At 39.1% G+C, this 19,299-nt stretch overlaps 1 protein-coding gene across 4 annotated transcripts in view; it reads right to left on the reverse strand.

The window, feature by feature from the left end:
* Positions 1-1,144: 1,144 nt before the first annotated feature.
* Positions 1,145-19,299, reverse strand: part of SPAG6 (sperm associated antigen 6) — a 41,203-nt gene continuing 23,048 nt past the window's right edge. For 2 of the 4 annotated variants that reach the window (XM_071428829.1, XM_071428830.1), the window contains 5 exons: positions 17,196-17,348; positions 14,690-14,881; positions 13,415-13,531; positions 10,536-10,681; positions 3,411-8,335 (listed from right to left, as the gene is read on the reverse strand). In XM_071428829.1, the coding sequence (XP_071284930.1) occupies positions 8,269-8,335; positions 10,536-10,681; positions 13,415-13,531; positions 14,690-14,881; positions 17,196-17,348 (675 nt within the window). In that variant the 3' untranslated portion in view covers positions 3,411-8,268. Of the gene's footprint in view, positions 8,336-10,535; positions 10,682-13,414; positions 13,532-14,689; positions 14,882-17,195; positions 17,349-19,299 lie in introns of all 4 variants that reach the window. The other 2 variants (XM_071428827.1, XM_071428828.1) reach the window with 2 other exon arrangements.

Below are 19,299 nucleotides of genomic sequence, written 5' to 3' on the forward strand. Positions count from 1 at the left end.
CAGAACAGCTTCAGATTACACCACACTTGTGTGAAGTTGCAGAGTTTTGACATCCAACCATCCCACCAGTCCAGAGCACATCATGGGAGCTGCTCCACTGTCATCTGACTGCCATATGCCCCAGCCCAGAACCTTCTCTCAGTGCACAGTCACCCTCAGATCAACAAAAGCTTTTGCCTGGCTGAGGGTTTTCAGGACCAGCTGCCCAGACAAGTAGGATGGCCTGTCTGCACCATTAGCTAACAAACAACCATCTTTTATCTATTCTTCATGTGTTTATCACCACAGGATTCCAACACCACTAGCACCACATTCCATTAATCTGCTACAGATTGGAATGAACATTCAGCTGAAGTTTTATTAACTTACTTGTGGATTTTCACTACTTACCTTTTAGTTTTGGGGATTTTTGCAGTTCCTTCAATAGCTATTGATAAGGGTTTTCACACTATGATCCTGATAGGTGACTTAACTCTGTATAAAATACATCTTGCTCTGTTCATTTGGACTGCTCACATAGAGGGGAAGGAAGAGGTATATCCTTCTTTCAAGATTCAAATAATATTCATTGAGATTACAGAAAATTACTTGTGGCCTCGGAGAAGAAGGAAAAAAAATCCAGATTTTAGATTGCTTTTATAGTTCTGTGTGCTTCCCTTAGGTGTGCAATGATGTAGCTCTGTCTATTTTCACACAGAAGGAATCCAGCTGAGAGCATGTTTTATTATAGCTCCAGATGATGTTCAAGGGGATGAAAAACTCATTTTTCTCAGGTGGTCAGAGAACAATTCCCAGTAAACTGACATTCTTTCCTCTCTAATCTGAATTCTGCAGAGGAATCCAAGTTGTTTGTAAGCCATTTGAAAGATGTTTCAGAAAAAAAAAGGATGGTCCTGGACTTTTTTACATTTTCAATTACTTTTCAATCTCTTAAGAACAGTCATTTAGGTCAGAGTGGTTAAACTGCTATAAAACAGCTGCTAAAGCAGTCTTCTATTGTAAATTAAATGGCAATTTTACCAAACATTCACATTGCACGACTACATTAGAATAAACACAAATCTGGATTTTAAAAATCACTTAGGAGGGGGAGGGGTAGGCCTAAAGTAGTCATTCATGACCTTTTAGAGATAATTCCAGTCCATGGCAAAAAATTTAACAGATTTTATTACTAGGTCATGTCTGATATTAAAAAAATATGAAAATAAGCAGAGGTGGTCCAAGCTGCAGCTCCACACTTCAGAGGGAAAGCCAAGTTTCTGCTCTTGCTGTTGGTCAGGGTGATACATTACAGGCATAGCTATAGCTTCTGAAATGGCAGCTTCTTAAAACATTGTCATCAAAACAGTTCATTTGCTTCAGTTTAACCAAGGGAATTATCCCAGGAAAATGAGCTATGGTCAGCTACACATTGATGGCACTGATGAATGCTACCAGCATGTGGCACTCATAGCAGTTTTCAGCCTCAAAGCATTATGAACATCACCCCTGGGACATCCTGAGGAGCTGGAAGTCCTCACTGTGCCAGAGCCAGCAAGGTCAGGTGGGTGCACTGATGCCAAGTGGACATGGGATGGAGGCAGGGAGAGGAGTCTGTAATCTCTCAGCCCTGTAGGCACATGCTCTGGGTGTGGTACCTCTGTCCAAGGCTGGGTGGGGTCTTGACCCATGCAATTAAGGACAGAGCAATTTATGTTCCACCCACTAGCTGTGACAGCATACAAGCAGCACTAGCATAAGGCCCACTCTCCTTGAACCCTCTTCAGCCTCCCCCTGCCAAATTTCCCTGTCTCTTGTGCTACAGGACCTTGTAGCCTTCATAGATAAGTTGGTGCAGGATTTGCTCTGGAGTGACTGAAAGCAAGAAAGTTTCATATTGTTAAACTGCTTATAAATTGCTTAAATTATCCTCCTTTCCATTTCCATGAAATAAAAATGTCTGTGTGAATCATGATCCAATGCTTGGCTGGCATGAGCAGCACTGTCACGGTGTCACTGAAGCAATCACCTGTCCCCAGAGCAGGAGGCAGAGCCCTGTGACCCAACTCAGGGCCAGCTACAGCAAGGAGGTGTTACCCATGAAAGGACATGGGGAACTTGAAGCCTCCTTGACATCCATTTCCCAAAGCAGGTAAGAGCTGAGACCCCTGCATGTTACTGATTACTCCAACCTCCCCTTCCATCTCATGCTCTGCATGGCTGCAGGTCATGTTTCCAACACAGAGCATGAGCCATTCCCCAGTTCTAGAAAGATTTTCCTACCATTCCCTCATTTGAAGCACTGTTGGAGAAGAAAGCAGGGAAGTAATTTTCTTGCTTCTGCTTTGCTTCCAGTAAAAAGCAGAGCTGTTCAGAGCACAGGTGATGAAGATCCAGTGCCTGATTCTCACTGCAATGGAAATCAGATGTGTGCTGCTGTTCTGGATGGAAATTAGTACCATAAAGCTGGCATTAGTGAGCAGAGGAGCTGCCCAGCAGCCCCTAAAGATGCTTTACAGAGGCAAGTCTTGTGAAAGCAGATGTAATTTTGATTGCATTTTGGCTGACTATGCTTGCAAGTGTGTACATATGTCTATACAGAGAGGAGTTACATAAAGACCAGGGCAGACTAGAAATGGGAGCTGTTATTTCCAAATTTTACACATTACTTGAGTCACAAAATATTAACTGCACCCAACCCAGTGAACTCCCTTCCCTCTTTGTTCATATTCACTCTAGTATATCCATCATTTTTGATTCTCTGCTGATTTCCATTGTTGGGGCTTATTTTCTGTGACTTGAGAACCTGAAATTACACTATATATCTTTGTAGTTCATTGAACTAACCAGCATTTATTTTAATTTAGTAAGGAAACATTTGGCTGGGTGTGACCAAATAAATACTGTGTCTAAACCAGCACAAATATAGTTTGCACAAGGCTATAAACCTGTCTCAGAGCTCTAATGATATTGCAAGTCAATGAAGCTTCGGTGTTCTCATTAACATGATTCCATCAGACCTCTATGTTGCATATTATTAATTTTTAACAATAGATTGTAATATAATTTATAGCACTGTGGGGCAACAAAGGCTGGATCCTGATAGTAATCCAACCTTTTAGGTTGATAAGGGCTTTAACACTGACCTAATATTGAAAGGTGAATGTGTTCAGAGGGCATCAGACCAAATTATAAATAGGACAACAGGGATAAAACACATCACTAGTCTGCATCAGTGACGACAAAACTTTCCTTGAGAGCAAAGGGCACAGACCTCATCATAAGATTATGCAGCAGAAGAGTTCTGCTGCTAAATTTGACACAAACAAGTAATCAAAAGCTTTGCTTTAAAGAAATACATTAAAACACTTTTCTCACCTCTGGAAGTTTAACTTTTGTAACAAAAGGAATAAAATACAGAACAGCTAATGTTAATCTTGGTACCTATAATTTAACTCAATTTGGAGTTGGAACAAGCATATATTTGTGAAGAAAAAGCAAGCCTTCAAAATGTCTGTGGAAATATGCTAAATGGGTGACATTAGCAGCCTTGCATTGTTCTTCTCCATGGCTTGCTGGTGCATGAGAGTGAACACAACCAGTTTCTGCTAGGACAGCAGCTCTACTCCCTCAGCACTCGGAACTCGTAATGCGACCTCCGGGCAGGGGCGACACAGCCATGAACGAGGAGGAACCTCTTGTGAAAGGCAGCACAAACCATTTCCTGGTTTAAAAGGCATTCTCATCATCAAAATATGTGTTAGTGTTGCTTATACCTATTTCCTAACTCAGTCTTTTGTGCTGTATCTAGAAATACAGTACAGCGGTAATAAGGTAATTAGTATTTTCACCAGCTAAATTACAGAGCTGGCTGCAGAATAAAGCACGGTAGCATCAATATTATCAGTGAAGTATTATACAAAAATAACATCAATAGTTTTAGTATAGTCACAAGATCTAATAATTTCCTCTTTCTCTGTGATGCCTTTAAATTTTATCAGATGAGGAAACTCACAAGATCCATTGACTCCTAGTTCAACTCCAATTCTAAAAATCTAGGTAAATTTTTGTAGGTTCTTGAAAATATTTCTTTCTGAATATGGTATTAGTTATAAAGAACTTAAATTCTGCTGCATCAATCTCTCATATGAATTTAATTTTCCCAGCACTTCTGTAAGTTAACAAAGGAGTAGAACAGATACTTCACAGATGAAGATGATGAATCATAGGGATTTGTAATAATTATCCAAGACCATAAAAGCAATCCTATGTCAGTGTGAGAAGTGGAACCACTGGCTTTGCAATCCAGTCCTACTCCATTTTTCCTTCCCCCTCACAAAAGGAGATCTAAAATTCCAACAACCAAGATACTGGAAACCAAGCAGCCATTAGGGAAGAAATTGAAGGAAGCATGCTTTCACAGATTCTTCCCATGGTGAGACAATTGTCTGCCACCCCTTCATATCCAGAACTCAGAGGACTCCAATTTATAACAAAGTTGAAAGCATCCCCTGGTATTTTCCATGTTTAAAACTCCCCTTGAGCCAGCCTAATTCACAACCCCCTCGACCAAATCAAGAACACTTGAAGATCTACTCACACTCCATCCACTTCCTAATTACAGTAACTTTATGCTCTACATCACAATACGAGGTTCATTTCCTCCACCAGTTCCATTCAATTCCTTCAACATTTTGTTCATTTGTTTGTTAAGATGCAGATCTCCAGCAGCTTGATCACTTCAGATGAGACAAAGCAATCCCTTGGTAAATCCCTCTGGACACGCAGAACATATTATATGCACAAGAGTTGAACTCCTTGAATTTCCCCTTTTCAGATCCTCTAGGTTTCCAGTCATTCAGATAAAGAAAGGAGCTTTTGTAGACCAGTTAATCCATCTGCTGAATGAAATATGGTACAAGTTCTACACATCCACAAGTTCTGTCAAGGCCCTGGTTTACATCTGTAGATGTAATAATAACTGCAGTAATACAGACAGAAATCACGGCTCAGGCCCCCAGAGAAGATCTTTAGAGACTTGAGTTGAAAAGTCCCAATGCCACAGTCAAAGGAGCAGGCAAAATGTTTTAAAGGCTTACATTTATTTCTGCCAAAGCACTGGCTTAATTATCTTTGTGTGTCTTAATAAGCCACCTCTGTGAGAGGTACTCTTACTTGAAATGCCTGCATGTCCTAAGCTCCAAAGCAGGCACTGTTGAGTGGTAAGCTGAAACAAACATCCAAAGGCAGTGTAGGGGCCAAGCTGCAAAATGAGCCTGTTGTTCATCTTCTCTAGCACCACAGTCACACACTCGCATGAAAACAGCATTTGAACGAATTAAAATGCAAATCTACATTTTATTATATGAAATTGAGACAAATGATACACACTTGAAGCCTGCCAGAGCAGCTATTACAAACATTAATATAGTTTTAGATGATGACTTAAACCAAATGAGAGGATGGAACAGAAACACTGAAGAAATGCCTTTTGAAACACTACAAGAAAAAAAGCAATTCTTGCCATAGTTCCATTAGTAAAATACAAATTAGCAATAAATCTGCTGTAAAGGGCTAGATCTGTGTTGTGCAGACCTGTGTTCCTCCAGGGAAGCCTCCAGCCACAAGGTGGTTGTGCAGGCAGAGAAGCAGCCTGCCAGCAAAGAACAACTGCTGGGGTCTCAAACTATGTGGGAGAGGACTTTGCACTGCCATAGCCTAATGGGATGTGGCATCGTCCAGGAATCCTGCAACAAGGGGCCAAACAGCCACTGGCCTAGGCCAGAGCTGCCCAGGGATGTAAAGATGTATTTATGCTAGGTCTGATTTAGATTGTGCTCTACACAATCAGATCGCTTTGAAGGTTTGCCTTGTGCAATCATTTCCTTTGTCAGGAATCAGAAAAAGACTGTGAAAAGACTGTGAACAAATTGTTTAGGCATTGAAATTTAACCCTGTGGAATCCTTACAGTGTAGCACAGTGTGACACAGCAGGAGCACATTTGTCAGGGGACTGAAGCCTCTTTGCTCTCTCTGCACAAAACATATACATTAGCATTGTGTGGGGTGGGGGTGCTCCCGAGCACACGAGGGAGGAAGCCGTGGGGACACAGCTCCATCCATGCCTCTGCTGCCTCCCATCTGCACACAGCCCTCTGCACCACTTCTGCTCTGCCAGGGAAAACAGAGGCTTCCAATCCTTCAAGACTCTCTTGAATCCCTTCCATTGCATTTTGTTTCAGAGGTTGTACGAGATTTGATTTTTAAATATCCATAATGCTCGTGAGAAAATTATTGAGTATTGACTTAAAATTATTGACTCTTAACAACAATCTTGCTAAGAGTCTCAAAGTTTTTCCACTGGCATTAATAGTGCCAGAATATCCTAGCATTAATGTCAGAATATAAACACTAAAATCAAAAAGGCATTTGGTAGAAGCTAGTCAGTTCCAAGGCTTTTCACTTAGCTGTGGGCTAAGGAAAGAACCCATCTGCTGTGGATTCTATACCAACATTCATGACACCAACAGCTTCTGTCTCAGTCTCCATACAGTAAGGTACTGTGCATCCCCTGCAGAGTCTGAGAGCACCAAGTACCTCACAGCAGGAGCACAGCCCTCTGTAGAAATAAATTTTAACACAGGATAGCCCACCCATGTTTTTGTGAACTGTTGAAAAATATGCTGGCAAGAATTAAAAAAAAAATAGTAATTTGGAATTTGGCAAAGAAAAGCCACCCTAAATAATTTCCAACTGCAATCAGTCTTTGCTCCTGCTTTACAAGTAATAGATGAGACTATCCTTTTATAAACCCATTCAGTTATATGTTTAAGAAAATAGGTAAGTTTCTCTCCAGTGGAGGTTTTCAAATATTGTCTTTCCTTGTGGCTGCCAGTATTTCCATATCCCATTCCAGAAACACCGTTTAATAGTCTTCAGGAAAAATTTTTAAAAAAACAAAGCAAAAAAAGAAAACCCAAAAAACCCCCACAAAAACAAAACAAAACAAAATAAAACAAAGACCCAAACAAACAAACAACAAAAACAACCAAAAACCCCAACAAAACAAAACAACAAACACTCCCCCAAACTTCTGCAAATGAGAAAAAGAAAAATGGTTAGAACAAAAAATGGTAAATGACAGTTACATATTAGGGAAGATTAGAGGGTTGTTGCTGTGTGATACACCAGAGGAGTAAGCAGAATGTAAAAGTCTTTTCACTCTCCAAAAGAAGGTAAAAATAGTTTCAGGGTGTTCTTCAGATGGGAAAGAGCTCATACCTCTACATTGATGTGATCTTGCAGCTTCAAGACTTAAGTTCCAAATGTGTTTTAACTCAACTCTTCAGCTATTTCAGCTCTTGAAGGATAAATCCTAAGCCATCTTAGTCCCATCAGTCCAATCAGTGGGACCCAAGTGTCCTCAGAACTTTGCCATCAGTGTTCCTGCAGCCAAGCAAAGCCCCTCTCTTCTGAGCCACACCAATGTGCTGCTGACCCCTGCAAACCAAACCTCCCAGGGTCCTTCCCCTTGTGTCCATGGGAGTTCTGAGTTCACTCTGTCCTTCCCAAGAGGAACAACCATGCACAGACCAAATAGTGTATAGCTCCTTTCCTCCACAGCAGATCCTGCCTTAATTAGGAGGACTTTTGCAGAAGATGCATTATCTCCCAGGCCAGGATCACCACACTACCATATCATGAAGAATTCAGCCCTTGTATCATCTTCATCTCTGATTATTTCTTTGTTTAGCTGCTGCTAACATGTTTGGAGATTTAAAATCCCAACACTTTACTTCCTCAAAGGTAGCAGTAGGAGATATCTCAGTGCAGAAAGAATTCCATAATTAGAAAAAGCACAGGGGCCAGCTTTTTTCCCCTCATCAAGCCTGGGAAGCTTTAAACAATATACAAAGGCAAAAGGAGAAAATGGTAATAGTACTGAGAGGGCTAAAATTTGAATGAGATAACAAACTTTTCTTGTGGAAGGAAAAGGAAATGACTGATTCTAAAAAAGCTTCTGTGATAAATCATCACCCCTGCATGAAATTCCATTCATGTATGTGGCAATATCTGGTAGTAATGTTAAAGTAAAACAAAAGGAACAAAAACTTAGCTTATAACAAGTTTATAAAGAACAAAATACGGCTTGCTAAAATTGTTGAGCTTTTTCAGTAGTTCAAAAAGTAGAAGGAGATTTGAGAATCAAGCAAGGCTTTCAACAGCTGTATTTGTATTACAGTCATAAACGCATAAATGTGAAATGTAGCTCTAATAAAACACTGAAGTTTATAAAACTGGTTGGTAATTTTCCACCCTTTCCAGGAGTATCTCAGAATATCCAGGGGAATAATACCTGAAAGAGAAGCATTTTGTTTGTGTGTTAGACTACAAGGCATGTTCTGTGCAAAGTAATGAAATACTATGCATATTTCTACTGATCAGGAAAAAATCCTAGCATTAAACACTGGTCAAGGCATTCTACAGTTACTCCCCTACAATGTTTTAACAACCTTCTTTTCAACTTACATAATCATTTATACTTGGAAGTCAGTTTTTTAAAAATATATTTAGCTTCTTTTAAGGCATGTAGGTAAGCAGCTACATTTTAGATTGGTTCAGCTGCCATAAGCATTGTCTTTACTAAGAAATGTAGGTGCTGGCTTCTTTTGAAATGATGGCCTTCAACAAAAAAGCATGAGTTTACACAGAACTGTTGGCTGCAAATGACAATAGTCTGCTGCTGCTTGTCAGACATAAGCACACACCCCAGAACTCACATGAAGTCTACATCCATGAGAGGGACACTGGTTCTGGAACAAAAAAAAATGTCACAGTGACCTTCTCTCTCTCTAATGCCACTCAAGGATGGACACTGCCCAGGAGGTTTTCATTAGAGTAGGACTCTATAGTTCCATTGCTGTCCTGCTGTCATTCAACTGGTTTTCCACAATGTTCCAACTACATGCATCCAATATGCAAGCATCAAAGCTGCATTTAGTTCTTGTTTTCCAGGTTAAGAGAATCTGAAATTTAATACTGTATTATCCTAAAAACATACATCTCAGTATACTTCTAGTTTTGCAGGCATGTGAACTGCCACCTCTGAGCCCTGAAAGCTTCAACTATAAAGAGAGAGGAACATACTTCCATGTAATGTAGGCCTAAAATATACTCAAAAAATCCCCAATGCTTTCCCTTGAAGGAAAATCTATTTACCTTGTTAATTTTCATTTTTCTGGATAATTTCTGCATAATTAAACTCTTTTTAAACCTCCTATTAGTTCTGTGATTTGTAAAGCTAACTTTCCAATGCATTACTGTATTCAGTCTGCAAACAGCCTAAAATAACAGGTCTCCAGGACAAACCCAGAGCTGGATTCTATCACAGCTGCTGTGCCTCAGGCAGCACAACCAACATCAGGCAGAAGCACAGACAGGCAAGCAAGAGATGCTCAGAGGGGCCTTTTTATTTATTACATCCCAGGCTAGATGAGTAACCTTTTTTCATTTACAGGGGGGAAAATAGCTATAACAAAGAAACATTATTAATACCCAGAAATGCATAAACAAATTCCTCTTTCCCTCTGAAGTACAAGCTGCAGAATAAAATTTCTTTATGAATTTGCTTTTACCCATTTGACAGCCACTGGCTTTTCTTTGTAGAGACAAACAGGCCTTCATTTTGTCAGACTTAGTTTCTAGCTACTATTAGCTGAAGAACTCTGCTGCTATAATTAAAATTGATGATGCAGATTTTCAGAGCCTGTAGAGGGAGTACATGAGTACAACATCCTTCTGATGTGTTGATGTAGTGAAGGACTGGTAAATGGGTATCTAGAATCTAGGAGGGCATTTCTCTCATTATTACAATTTAGGATGGTGACATTTTGACTGTAAGCTATTTAATAGTGTTTCTGTATTCATTAAGGGCAAAGTTCAACCTGGTGCAGACAGCTGGTGTATGGTCCTTTTATATAACACTTAAGCCTTGTGATGAGGCTCAGGGAGGAAGGGCAGCTGTGGGCAGACCAACTGTGCAGGAGAGCCTCTGGACCCTCTGTACATCAGAGGAAGTTTCAAAGGAGCCTCTGAACACTCTAGCTCAGACACACTATTATGAAAGTCAAGGATGCAACCAAAGATTCACCAATACCTGTATTTTTGGAGCCTAAGTAATCCACAAATAAGTTACCAAAATAAATTTCCCACAGACATTTATTAATATGAGTGGCTGTACTGAAGACTCGGAGTCCATCTGGGCAGTGCAGGACTGACTTTATGTCACACTCTCCTGCAAGAGCCTGATTATTTGGGCTTTGTTGACAGACAAAGAAATTTGATTCCAAATACAAAAAGAGAAAGCATTCTAATGTACATGTCCAGAGGTTGTGTTACTGCTGGGGCAATTAATCAAATGTTACGCTTTGGTTTTATTAAAACCAAATTTCACATAGGAGTTAAATTACTATTTTAAATCCTTCCTTTGTGTTGTTCCTGTGAAAAACATCCAACAATGTTACAAGTATGAGTTCTTTAAATTTCATTTTCCCTACCTTACTATTTCCTCTGGGTAGCAATTGTTAATAGTGTTGATATATTCCTGAAGAAGTGACCCAGGTTCTGCTTTTATTTCTTGAACCTTTTTAAGTCCACCAGTTGTTACAAAGAGACGACGTGCTTTATTGTCATGTGGTAACACCTACACACAGAATAGTACATTTTAAAAAATTCTTTTGAATTAATCTGTATGCCACTAGGCTCAAATATTGCTTATTTGTTTTTAATTCAGGGGACAGATAAAAAGGAAAATTAGAGAAACAACATCTGTAATGACTACTGTATTATAACACCCAGCTGTATAGGGAAAAAAACCCAGAAACCAGCCCTTTATGATTACAACATAATTTATAATGTACTTTAATACATAACATATATAAAATAATGAATTTAATATTTATCCTTACATAAATAATATTTCTTGAATTATTCCTACAGAGACAATAAGATTGTGGAGAATAAATAGATAATCAAAACAAAACACTAACGTGGAATAACAACAGCATCTGTTCCACTTAAACCAAGTTATTCAGGTCTTTTATGTCAATTCCCACAGTTTAATTGTAGAGCTGAATTTTATATCATTATAATGATCTAGTATAGATTAGTGCATGAAAACAATACTGAGAATTGTTGCAAGTGAACAATACAGCCTTGAAGCGTTACATGCTACTATTAAATTCCTAGATATTAAAATCCTTTAACACACTGTGTAGCCATGGAAGCCTTTTACAAACACACACACAAAGCAAAAACGTGAAGTTTCTGCAGCCAAAGGGGATGAGAAGCAGGAATGATCAGACAATAACATTCTGTGCTCCCTGAGTGATGCCAGTACGCAGCTCTGTCCAGAGGACGGCAGCGAGGGAGGGAGGAGGGAGGGAGGGAGGTGGGGGCTGGGCCAGGCGAGGGAGAATGACTGCATGTAGTCCATAGGCCCATAGGGCTGCAATATTATTAAAAAAAAAAAAATAGAGAGAAAAAGACAGAAAAATAATGCAAGATGTCAGCTGCATCTACAGCAAAACCAGATGCGTTTAAAAACAACTCTGAGAGTTACAGATTATGAGGGCAAAAACATTTTGTAAGCTTCCACACTGGTCAGACATGAAGCCATAAATTTGACTGTATTTCAGTGTAAAACAAGAGCCTCAAATGAGGAAAGAAGTGCCTAAAAGGATGAAGAAAAAGAACAAAATTTCTTCCATGCATTCAGGCAAATGACCTTCATTTCTGTGGTTCCTCTAGTCTGTACAAAATCAACAGACAGGTAAAGAAAAAGCAGGAGAGCACAAAGACTTCTCTCTATTCTATGCTCCACAGAAGTGTCAGGAACAACTGTGATTTTTTCGTTGTGGGAACTGAGCAGACGTCTGTTTTCACATCTCTCCCACAACAAGAACTGCCAAGGAGGAGCTAGCAAGGAGACAGGATATGGCCCTTTCCCTGCCTTCCTCCTCCACACTGTGACTTCCAGCCTGGATAAGACAGCAAAAAATTCTCTGAGAAGGGGCCCTAAAGAGAGAGCACCTCTGAGACACAGTCTCTTCCCCTAGTCCAACCTGAGACAGCAGAGAACTGCACAAACTCTGAAAATGCTAATGCTAAAATACACAGTCCAGCACGAAAAACAAAGAGCACCCCATTTTGAAGCACAGCTTGGAAATAAGGCTTTTACTGTGCCATAAATAAGCCCACAGAAGTAACAGACCACAGCTCTAAGAATAGGAAATTCCTAAGCTATGGTACAGGAGAGACAAATGCTTTTACTACAGAGAACTTAAAATTAAGAGAACTTAAAATTAACGCTTCAGAAGAGCAAATGCCAGACAAGTATCATTTAATAACATATAGGCAAAGGAGAAAATTGAAACAAAACAAAATATCAGCTGATATGAAGGGCACAAAACCATTTCAATAGCAAGCAATGTTCAAATATACACTGGATAACCAATTGCTACACACTTGGCTCATTAATAGCTCCAGTCAGAACTAGAAGCAAAAGAGACTGGATTCTGTGCAAATCTCCAGTCTTTGAAGAGCCTTAGCAAGAAGACAGGAGAAATGAAACTCTGGCAATGTAATCAGGAATCTGCACTACCAACAGCAGTGCTTCCAGATCTGTCATAATCAGAACTGAGTATGAAGAGTGTTTTACTTGGCCATTTCCAGAAAGAGCATCTTACCCACAGAGCTTGGTATACCCTGCTAACAGGTTACACTGCAGATTATCCCACAAAACATAGCCTGCAGTTGAACAGGATTCCCACCATGTGCTGAACATTACAGACACTGCAAGTCTCCCAGTTAGTTAGCAATTACTTACAAATTTTAAATATTTTCAATAAATTGTATCACTTTTACATGCTGCATTCAAATCAACAATGTATTTAACAACTAAGTTTCAAAATATTGAGAGGGATGAGAAAAGATTTGGAATTTTTACACTTATTTGAGCCTGAAAATTAATCAGGATAAAAGGAGTGAAGCCTTTATATTATTGTAAAATATCTGACTTAAGTCACTGCTGTACAGACAGCTTGTAGTTTATCTAAAACAGATGTGACTGGGATTTATGTGATACATTGGCTCAGCGAAAATATTTGCAGTGAGTTAATATTCCACTTAATCTCAAGAGGCAAGGAAGAAAAAAACACCTTGCTTATAAGAAACTGTTTTCCCAGTCTTAGGATGAATTATGGCAGATTCCAAATGAAACAGTATCCAGCTGTATAAGACAAAAGAACAGGATCCAAACTGCTTTGGAAGGGGATGCTTGAGGATCCTGAGAAAACAATGACACCTTTAGAGTAGCTAAATGGGAAAAAACAATTAGTAATTAACATATTACTCAGCAAGAAGAGCCTTTTCTTACCTTACTAAACTGCCCAATAATATGCTTCATAATACTGGGAGGGGCCTCATGAAGCAGTGGTTCAAGTGCTGGAAGATATGTGCATTTCTGAAGAATGCTCTTTAAGGCTTTCTTAGTCTATTGAAATGCAAAATAAACTTTCTGTAGTAAAATATCAACGAAAACAAGAATTCATATATATCACTGAAGTCTGATCAAAAAAGCAAATTGATCAGAATTTTCAATGGGCAATTTCTGAATAGAAACTATGATATCTATCAGGTCACTTAATGAAGAATCAATTCTCTACTTAGATTTATGAAACCTCAAAACCTACAGTGCATCATATTATTATTATGTTATCTACAGTCAAAGTAATGGCAATTTTCCTTTGACTATAATGAAAGCTGGAGTAGACCCTTTAAGGTAAATTGAAGTACTCTAATATAATAAGAAAGTTAAATCAAAACATATTTTAAAAGATTGTATTTTAGAAGTGGCTTACTAGGAGAGGCTGCTGGTCTGGGGTAGCAAAGTGCAGTACGGTCCAGGCAGGGGGGAAAAGAGAGAGTGAAACAATTGTGCATTGGTGCATATTTCTGAAAACAAACTCAGTGGTGACTGATACAAGCAGAAGTAACCTTCTTGGGCAGGATCACAGGTACAGCTAATTTGGCTTCAATATTTTTGGACTACTGGAAATTACTATATGAAAGGTACTTTACATGGAATGTGGTATTTCAGTGGAACATAGAGAATCATAGTGCAACATAGGAGATCATACCCTGTCCTATTGCATTCTTACTGTTGCTCAGAAATACATTTTACTAAACTGCAACTCTACTGGCTCCCACTCAAAGGCCCTAAATATGGGCAGTTGCATGTTTTAAAGAGCAGAGCCTTGATTAGCTGTTACAATTTTATTATAATAATAAAAATGTAGGCAAAATTATTACAAGGACTGTAATATTTTCTACAAGAGCTTATACTTGCAAAAAAAGAAGTGGATAATTAGAAATGAGTCACAAGAAATTACAGCAATATGGGTCTATGCAACTCTGATCTAAACTGGGAAAAAAAAAAGGGATTAGACTGTGGTGGCTGTAGCATATGATTTGGTATACACCACATGCACGTGCATTAGGACCAGCCAGTCCCCTAATAAGTGACACAGCACCCAGGAAAGCTGTGACTCAGTGAGCATCAATAAAAACACATAATTTAGTCGTTTTTAAGCACTTAAACCCCTTGATTACAATTAAAATGCCATACTGCAAATACTACAAATCTACTTACTTTTGTTTTTAGATCTTCTGAGCTGCGTGGGTCCACAAAGATATCGAGCAGCGTGGGCAGCGCGTTTGCTACTGCCACATGACGTGCATGCTCAGTAGTGTGCCTTCCAATCTGTCCCAAGGCCCAGGCAGCTGCTGCCTTAATATGATCTTCATGTTCTTCTACCAAGCAAAGACACAGTGGTGGTATTCCCTGTAGCATTAATCAAAAGCACAACCTTTACAAATGTAGACCAGGGAACGACAATGCGAAACAGATATTTAGAAAATGATACTCTGTTTACACTCTTCTAAAAAAGGCTGTAAGAGAATGCATGCTAGTGGTGTCATATTTTGACAGCATTATGATTAGCGAGAATTTTTAATAAATATTAATAAATATTGTTAAAAAGAAACAATGTTCTAAGTCAGAGAGTGGTTTGAACAAACATGCAAATTTAAGTACAAAAAGAATACACAAGATAATTCAGGCTGTACTGAGTAAAGATGGCAGTTTTTCTCAGACTGAAAATAAAAGAATTTGAGTGCTTATGATTCTACGAAATCAGTTTAAGACCAGAAGGGCCCAATCACTGAGTCTTTCTTTTTTTACTTTCCACACTAAATTTCAATGTATCAACCTCTTCTTGAGTCCAGTAGTTCATGTTTGACTCACCCAATCACTTCAAGAAGGGCTTCAATTTTTGATTTGCAGACATCAAGAGGTGGAGATCTCACATCCAGCTAAAGTTGTTCTGGTTCAGGGTCTTTATACTTTCTCCACAACTACTTAGTAGCTGATATTTTATGCCAAAACACTCCAACAGGAAACATTTCATGCTACTTTAGGTAAGGCAAGCCTACTAAACCTCTACCCAAAAAAACCTTTTTCTCCATCCCATGAATCCTTCTTTACTCTTTTCTGCACAGTTTTCTGCTTTGTTGTTTTGGGTTTTTTCCCCAAGATACTTTTCAAATACAGACAGTAGAACTATATATATTACTAAAACAAATAGATTAACTTCTCTTTTCCAATAATGCTTCATCTTCTACTCTTTCATACCACAAAGGACTAAATTGTGGGGGGTTTTGCCACTGCCTTATAGCAGAAGACCACAATGGAGTGTTTGTCCAGTATGATCCCAAAAATCATTGTTCAAAATTCATCCTTTCAGGTTAGAGTACCATGGAATGGAACTATCATTTTACATCATAACATCATCAGTGTCTAACTGCATATGGTTATGCCACAGTGCATTTCTTTCAAATGGTTCCAGTTTACCAAGCCCCATCCTCAGCTCTATGTTCCACTCCACAATTTAATTTCCCCTGAAGCAGTTTTTGGTTTTTTAATGGGTTTCAGGTTTAATGAAGTTTATTATTATTTCCTTTGTAGATCATTCATTAACACATTTAAGTTCATCAAAGTTTGCCCAGATCCCTACAACAGCTCTCACAGCAGTTCCATTCAGTTATGATAGGGATCATTATTATTCTTCAAAAATCTAACTTAGGGGCTTCCTCCAGAATCTAATCCTGGTTTCATCTCACTTGATTTCAAGTACTCAAAAGCAGGAGCATATTTGCTCTAGGCATCACTGAAAGTGGAAAGAGAGACACATCCAGAGAAGAAGGGCCTCCAGAGATGACAAGAAAAAAGCATCTATTTCTTTAATTTTAAAATACAGAAGAGCATTTTTTTGATCACTCCTACTTTCCCTGCATACTATGTTATGTTGTAGCAACTTCCATTTTTCAACTTGTATTTCTACTAGAAGACATTTCAGTTCCTTTATTTATATTGTTTTGTTGCTCCACTCACACATACACTTTGAATGACTGACAGTGTGAAAATGGGTCAAAAATGTTTGTGAAATTGTTTCATTCCTTCTGTCATTAGTTAGCATTATTCACAGACTACTAGGCCAGGCACTAATTTCACCTATTACAAACATTGCAAATTCTCCCTCTTCTACATCATTGTCCAGTAGAATTTATTTAAACCTGAAAACATATTACTTTACTCATGTGAAATGTCACTTGCAGAACTGAATCAAATCACATTACATAAGAAACTGAGGTCTTTTCAAGTCTGAAGATGGCTGCTGCAAGATACTCCAGCAGCACTAGCAGAGCCTTGCTTGTACAATGAAGAACACACCTTTAAACACAGGTGTTCTAAAGGAGCTTTCAATGCAGCCACAAATACACATTTTAAGAGGAAGCAGACTCCAGAAATTCAGTCACTTATTTTCTGCACCCATGCAATTGCAACACAGAAAAATCACACACTGTAATACCAACTAATCCACAATGTTCTGTAAAAGGTTCAACACCATAAAGACACCCTTTTATCAGGTTGACACAGAATTTCAGTCATAGAAAGCAGCAATAGTAGGAGAAAATGCATTCGTGGAGAGCAAGTATATAATCCTGTCACAAAATACATTCTCTGCCTATGTTAATTTGTACCTGTACCAAAGAATACTGCTGAAGAACTACAGGAAGACAACAAAGTGATAGCTAACCTTGGAGACAATCACTGCCATTGACAGGTTCTCCGAGTGAGCCGCCACATAGCCAAGTGTCATGATGCCAGGCAGTCTGACAGTCCCTCTGCAGCTGCCAATACAATCAATCACAGCAGCAACTCCACCTGAATTTACTATAAGCTGGGAAAGCTGAAAAGATAAACAGAAGAGATTAAATACTCTGGAGTATCAACAGGCATAAAGAAGCACATCAGAGAAGCCTTTTAATGTATTGCTCTTGTTTTACGAAATAAAAGCGATGTATCACACAGACTGTTGGGAACTAAGTGCAGCATGAAGTTTTCAGGAATGAGGCTGATTTGCTGCTGTGTTTTTGATTGACTTTACTGCAAGGAAATCAGGGTTCTGACTCCTTGATGCTGTATAGCATGGAATGACATATTCTCAACTCCATCATCACACACCAGAGAAATGTGCAGATGACAACCTATCACAGGACTGATCTTGAAGATGCACCTAATGAGCCAGATACTGTTTCATCCTAGTGGCCCCTCATTCCCAAACTAACATCCTCTGTTCTGTGCAGGGACAGAGGCAAAGGCCCATTCCTCCTCTTAGCTGCATTCTAAATTACCTCTGTGGCATAAAATCCTTTGTGGATCCTCATGCTGAGGATTGAAGCCAAGGACAACTGATCTGGATGTGCAAAACTGATTTGGGCTGCACCATTCTGCCATGTTAGCATGCTCTGAGGGAAGTGTCCAGGGAGCACACTTGATGGGTAATGGAGTCTGCCCCAGAATGCCAAATGACATAGCCCTGCTTATAAATAATAATCAAGCAATGCAACATGGGTTTCTACCAAAAGCAAATTTGTCACACCACTTAAGGGACAGCAGTAGAATATGTATGATATCAATAATGCATACAAATCAAAATTATTTCTTATTCTTATTAGTATTATTTTCTTCCATGTTTTTAGGTATATCCCATTTTAGCATAATCCTTACAGATTCCAGAGCAAAAGGAATGTGTTCTTAAAAGTCAAAATTAAATGAACAAAACTGAGGCACATGAATTCCCAATCCAGTTGATTTCTATAAATACGAAATCTACCTTTATCTTAGAGCCTTTAAAAGGGGATTGTTTTGTTCATTAAACAGCCAGATTAAACTTTCAGTTAGTACTTAGGAAAATCTGCTCTCATGATTGTGAATTACAGCCAGTAGCAACCAAGTCCCACATCTGGACACAGCCATGTGCACCTGGATGTGCAGAGCTCCTGCCATGTTCCTCAGTCCTCGCTCCAAGTCCCTCTGCTGCTGACCTTCACATGAATTTTACTGCATCTGCAGCTAGAGAGTCGAGATCTAAAAGCCATGAGTCTGAAATGACACAGCCAAGTCCTCTAGAAACACCATCTACCAGCCTGTCTCCATTGCCACATGCATTGCTTGAACAGAGTTCCCAGAGCTGGACAGTCATCTCTGTCACTCTAAGTCAGACAGGGATTGTGACTTCCCATTGGGAGTCACCAAGATGCCTCCCAGTGCTCCTCTGGAGAGCTGCTAGCATGGCCAGGTCCTCTTGTGTGGAGGATCTGGTGCCAGAAGCTCTTCTGGCTTCACCTGCAATCCTGAGTTTGGTCTCTGGCTTCTGACTCTAGAGCCCCCTTTTGATAATTTCTTTACTTTTTTGAGGAAGTGAGTTGCATTGCCCAGGAGGTACAGAGAGAAAGCAGGAAACGTGCCAAGACTGTAAACTTTTATCTCCAGCTTAAAGACTGGCAGGCTGAAGAAACTGCACAACATTCATGTTTAAACACTTCTCAGTTGTTGAGTTAGCATCATGATTGTGAAATTACTATGCTCAGCATTAGTGTGTTCCACAAGTACATGGCTTATATTTCATTCCAAAGTCATATTTAGTGCCTTTTAATTATCTCTGTGGTCTGGCAGATTACCATAGTTATAATTATATGGTTTTCCTATTTATTTTGTATTGACTTTGCCAAACATCCCTACCTTCCTATGGGTAAAAACACTGTAAATGCTCAAACTCAAATTACAAACTCAAGTTACCATCAGGTTAATAATAAATAAGAGATTTTTTGACCTTTGCTGTCATTGGAAAAATAATT

This window comes from Agelaius tricolor, unplaced genomic scaffold (genome assembly GCF_023055355.1).
Source record: "Agelaius tricolor isolate 1412-34295 unplaced genomic scaffold, bAgeTri1.0.p SCAF_6, whole genome shotgun sequence".
Taxonomy (NCBI): Eukaryota; Metazoa; Chordata; class Aves; order Passeriformes; family Icteridae; genus Agelaius; species Agelaius tricolor.